At 45.7% G+C, this 5,000-nt stretch overlaps 1 protein-coding gene across 2 annotated transcripts in view; it reads right to left on the bottom strand.

Moving 5' to 3' along the window:
• The window catches only part of LOC124014243, a 10,201-nt gene that overhangs the window by 4,140 nt on the left and 1,061 nt on the right, over positions 1 to 5,000 (bottom strand). Inside the window, exons 2-3 of one of the 2 annotated variants that reach the window (XM_046329049.1) lie at positions 3,190 to 3,672; positions 1,693 to 1,731 (exon numbers count right to left, since the gene is read on the bottom strand). In XM_046329049.1, coding sequence (XP_046185005.1) covers positions 1,693 to 1,731; positions 3,190 to 3,672 — 522 coding nt within the window. The remainder of the gene's footprint in view (positions 1 to 1,692; positions 1,732 to 3,189; positions 3,673 to 5,000) is intronic. The other variant, XM_046329051.1, reaches the window with a different exon arrangement.

Here is a 5,000-nt window from a genome sequence, read left to right as displayed (position 1 = left end):
TGCGTTTGAGTCAATCAGTTGTGTTGTGACAAGGTAGGGTTGGTATACAGAAGATAGCCCTATTTGGTAAAAGACCAAGTCCATATTATGGCAAGAACAGCTCAAATAAGCAAAGAGAAACGACAGTCCATCATGACTTTAAGACATGAAGGTCAGTCAATACGGAAGATTTCAATAACTTTGAAAGTTTCTTCAAGTGCAGTCGGAAAAACCATCAAGTGCTGTGATGAAACTGTCTCTCATGAGGACCGCCACAGGAAAGGAAGACCCTGAGTTACCTGTCTCTCATGAGGACCACCACAGGAAAGGAAGACCCAGAGTTACCTGTCTCTCATGATGACCGCCACAGGAAAGGAAGACCCAGAGTTACCTGTCTCTCATGAGGACCGCCACAGGAAAGGAAGACCCAGAGTTACCTGTCTCTCATGAGGACCGCCACAGGAAAGGAAGACCCAGAGTTACCTGTCTCTCATGAGGACCGCCACAGGAAAGGAAGACCCAGAGTTACCTGTCTCTCATGAGGACCGCCACAGGAAAGGAAGACCCAGAGTTACCTGTCTCTCATGAGGACCGCCACAGGAAAGGAAGACCCAGAGTTACCTCTGCTGCAGGGGATAAGTTCATTAGAGTTACCAGCCTCAGATTGGACAGGAAGACCCAGAGTTACCTCTGCTGCAGGGGAGAAGTTAATTGGAGTTACCAGCCTCAGATTGGACAGGAAGATCCAGAGTTACCTCTGTTGCAGAGGATAAGTTCATTAGAGTTACCAGCCTCAGATTGCAGCCCAAATAAATGCTTCAGAGAGTTCAAGTAACAGACACATCTCAACATCAACTGTTCAGTGGAGACTGCGTGAATCAGACCTTCATGGTCGAATTGCTGCACAGAAACCAGTACTAAACGACACCAATAAGAAGAAGTGATTTGCTTGGGCAGAAACACAAGGACATTAGATTGGTGGAAATCTGAGATCTTTGAGTCCTAATGAGACCAAATTTGAGATTTTTGACTCTAACCGCCGTGTCTTTGTGAGATGCAGAGTAGGTGAACGGATGATTTCCGCATGTGTGGTTCCCACCGTGAAGCATGGAGGAGGAGGTGTGGGGGTGCTTTGCTGGGGACACTGTCTGTGATTTATTTAGAATTCAAGGCACACTTAACCAGCATGACTACCACAACATTCTGCAGCGATACACCATCCCATCTGGTTTGTGTTTAGTGTGGCTATCATTTGTTTTTCAACAGGACAATGACCCAACACACCTCCAGGCTGTGTAAGGGCTATTTGACCAAGAAGTATCAGATGACCTGGCCTCCACAATCACTCGACCTCAACCCAATTGAGATTGTTTGGGATGAGTTGGACTGCAGAGTGAAGGAAAAGCAGCCAACAAGTGCTCAGCATATGTGGAAACTCCTTCAAGATTGTTGTAAAAACATACCAGGTGAAGCTGGTTGAGAGAATGCCGAGAGTGCGCAAAGCTGTCATCAAGGCAAAGGGTGGCTACTTTGAAAAATCTAAAATATATTTTCATTTGGTACATGATTCCATAGTTTTGATGCCTTATTATTTTACAAAGTATAAAATAGTAACAAATGGAAGAAAAGGCCTTGAATGTAGTAGGTGTGATCAGAGGGGGTGTGGTATATGGCCAATATACCACAGCTAAGGTGTGATCATGTTGATGGTACCTGCTGTGGCACTGCCTCCTCCAGTAGATTCTATCAGCACTGAAACAACATCAACCATCAACATCAAACACAGAAACACTCATATAAGCCAGAGGGGGGTGTGGTATATGGCCAATATACCACGGCTAAGGGCTGTTCTTAGGCCGGACGCCACGCCTGGATACAGCCCCTTAGCCGTGGTATATTGGCCGTATACCACAACCCCCCCCCGAGGAGCCTTATTGATATTCTAAACTGGTTACCAACATAATTAGAGCGATAAAAATAAATGTTTTGTCATACCTGTGGTATACGGTCTGATATACCAAGGCTGTCAGCCAATCAGCATTCAGGGCTCAAACCACCCAGTTTATAAATGGCAATATATCCATTAAATGGCAATATATCCATTGGCAATATATTATATATGTGTATGTATATACAGTGGGGCAAAAAAGTATTTAGTCAGCCACCAATTGTGCAAGTTCTCCCACTTAAAAATATGAGAGAGGCCTGTAATTTTCATCATAGGTACACTGCAACTATCACGAAGGAGTGGCTTCATAAGAAGCATTTCAAGGTCCTGGAGTGGCCTAGCCAGTCTCCAGATCTCAACCCCATAGAAAATCTTTGGAGGGAGTTGAAAGTCCGTGTTGCCCAGCAACAGCCCTAAAACATCATTGCTCTAGAGGAGATCTGCATGGAGGAATGGGCCAAATACCAGCAACAGTGTGTGAAAACCTTGTGAAGACAGAAAACGTTTGACCTCTGTCATTGCCAACAAAGGGTATATAACAAAGTATTGAGATAAACTTTTGTTATTGACCAAATACTTATTTTCCACCATAATTTGCAAATGAATTCATTAAAAATCCTACAATGTGATTTTCTGGAGAAAAAAATTATCATTTTGTCTGTCATAGTTGAAGAAGTGTACCTATGATGAAAATTACAGGCCTCTCTCATCTTTTTAAAGTGGGAGAACTTGCACAATTGGTGGCTGACTAAATACTGTTTTGCTCCACTGTATATATATATGTATTCACACTATGTAAGTTTACATTTTTTAAAAATAAAACTGTTTTTGCTTTGTAATTATTGGCTATTGCGTGTAGATTGATAATGGAATGTTGTTATTTTTCAAAAAGGGACCCAAGTTTAGAAAACACGTCTAACGGCCTAGTGGTCTGTCTTTCCTGTGGCAGATGGGAGCCAGCTAGCTCAGTGTGTGTGAGCTCAGGCGTGACGGCTGTGGTTACATGCACAGGAAGACTGACATGCAGCTAGCTAGCTACAGGACTCTCGGCCCTACCTCACGCACGCGGGCACACACACACACACACACACACACACACACACACACACACACACACACACACACACACACACACACACACACACACACACACACACACACACACGCACGCACGCACGCACGCACGCACACACACACACACACACAAACACACACACACACATACACACACACACACACACACAAATTGTCCGTTACGTTACCCGGTGATGATGTCGTTATGATATTCTTCTCATCCACTTCCTCAGATTCCTCAGATTGGCTGGTGGTCGCCTCCGACGACATCGTTTCCATGGCAAACGTTGTCACGTCGTCCAACAAGGTTCCAATACCCCCATCTTCGTTCTGGTCTCGGGATTGGTTGCCATCTCTACCGACGGTGATGTTGTTGGTAAGGTTAGCGTCACGGTTGTCTGGCTGGACCAGGGTAGTAACTGTAGGACTGTTCTGATTGGCTGAGGGGGTTGGAGCAGGAGTGGTAGTAAGGGTGGTAGTAAGGGTGGTAGTAAGGGTGGTAGTGGGGATGATAGTAAGGGTGGTAGCGGGGATGGTAGTAAAGGTGGTAGTGGGGATGATAGTAAGGGTGGTAGTGGGGATGATAGTAAGGGTGGTAGCGGGGATGGAGTCATCCTTGTTGGGCCCTGTTTTTTCGTCTGCTTTGACTATGTGGAGGATCAGAACCACACCTAGAAGAGAGGAAAACATTCATTCTCACAAATACCGACTAAACACGACATGAGCATAAGTCTTGTGTTCATCTATTAGTTACAGAAGTATGTGGACACCTGCTTGTTGAACATCTCATTCCAAAATCATGGGCATTAATATGGAGTTGGTCCCCTCTTTGATGCTATAACAGCCTCCACTCTTCCGGGAAGGCTTTCCACTAGATGTAGGAACATTGCTGCTATAACAGCCTCCACTCTTCTGGGAAGGCTTTCCACTAGATGTAGGAACATTGCTGCTATAACAGCCTCCACTCTTCTGGGAAGGCTTTCCACAAGATGTTGGAACATTGCTGCTATAACAGCCTCCACTCTTCTGGGAAGGCTTTCCACTAGATGTAGGAACATTGCTGCTATAACAGCCTCCACTCTTCTGGGAAGGCTTTCCACAAGATGTTGGAACATTGCTGCTATAACAGCCTCCACTCTTCTGGGAAGGCTTTCCACTAGATGTAGGAACATTGCTGCTATAACAGCCTCCACTCTTCTGGGAAGGCTTTCCACTAGATGTTGGAACATTGCTGCTATAACAGCCTCCACTCTTCTGGGAAGGCTTTCCACTAGATGCATTGCTGTAATAACAGCCTCCACTCTTCCGATTTCCACTAGATGTGGAACATTGCTGCTATAACAGCCTCCACTCTTCTGGGAAGGCTTTCCACTAGATGTAGGAACATTGCTGCTATAACAGCCTCCACTCTTCTGGGAAGGCTTTCCACTAGATGTAGGAACATTGCTGCTATAACAGCCTCCACTCTTCTGGGAAGGCTTTCCACTAGATGTAGGAACATTGCTGCTATAACAGCCTCCACTCTTCTGGGAAGGCTTTCCACTAGATGTAGGAACATTGCTGCTATAACAGCCTCCACTCTTCTGGGAAGGCTTTCCACAAGATGTTGGAACATTGCTGCTATAACAGCCTCCACTCTTCTGGGAAGGCTTTCCACTAGATGTTGGAACATTGCTGTGGGGACTTGCTCCAATCACAAGAGCATTAGTGAGGTCGGGCACTGATGTTGGGCTCGGTGTTCCAATTCATCCCAAAGGTGCTTGATGGGATTGAGGTCAGGGCTCTGTGCAGTCCAGTCTAGTTCTTCCACACCGATCACACCGATCTCGACAAACCATTTCTGTATGTTCCTCACCTTGTGCACGGGGGGGGCATTGTCATGCTGAAACAGGAAAGGGCCTTCCCCAAACTGTTGCCACAAAGTTAGAAGCACAGAATCTTCTAGAATGTCACTGTTTGCTGTAGCGTTCAGATTTTCCTTCACTGGAACCAAGGGGCC

This window comes from Oncorhynchus gorbuscha, linkage group LG25, assembly GCF_021184085.1.
Source record: "Oncorhynchus gorbuscha isolate QuinsamMale2020 ecotype Even-year linkage group LG25, OgorEven_v1.0, whole genome shotgun sequence".
Classification (NCBI taxonomy): domain Eukaryota; kingdom Metazoa; phylum Chordata; class Actinopteri; order Salmoniformes; family Salmonidae; genus Oncorhynchus; species Oncorhynchus gorbuscha.
The sequence above is the reverse complement of the archived record's forward strand: the minus strand, read 5'-3'. Positions and strand labels throughout refer to the sequence as shown.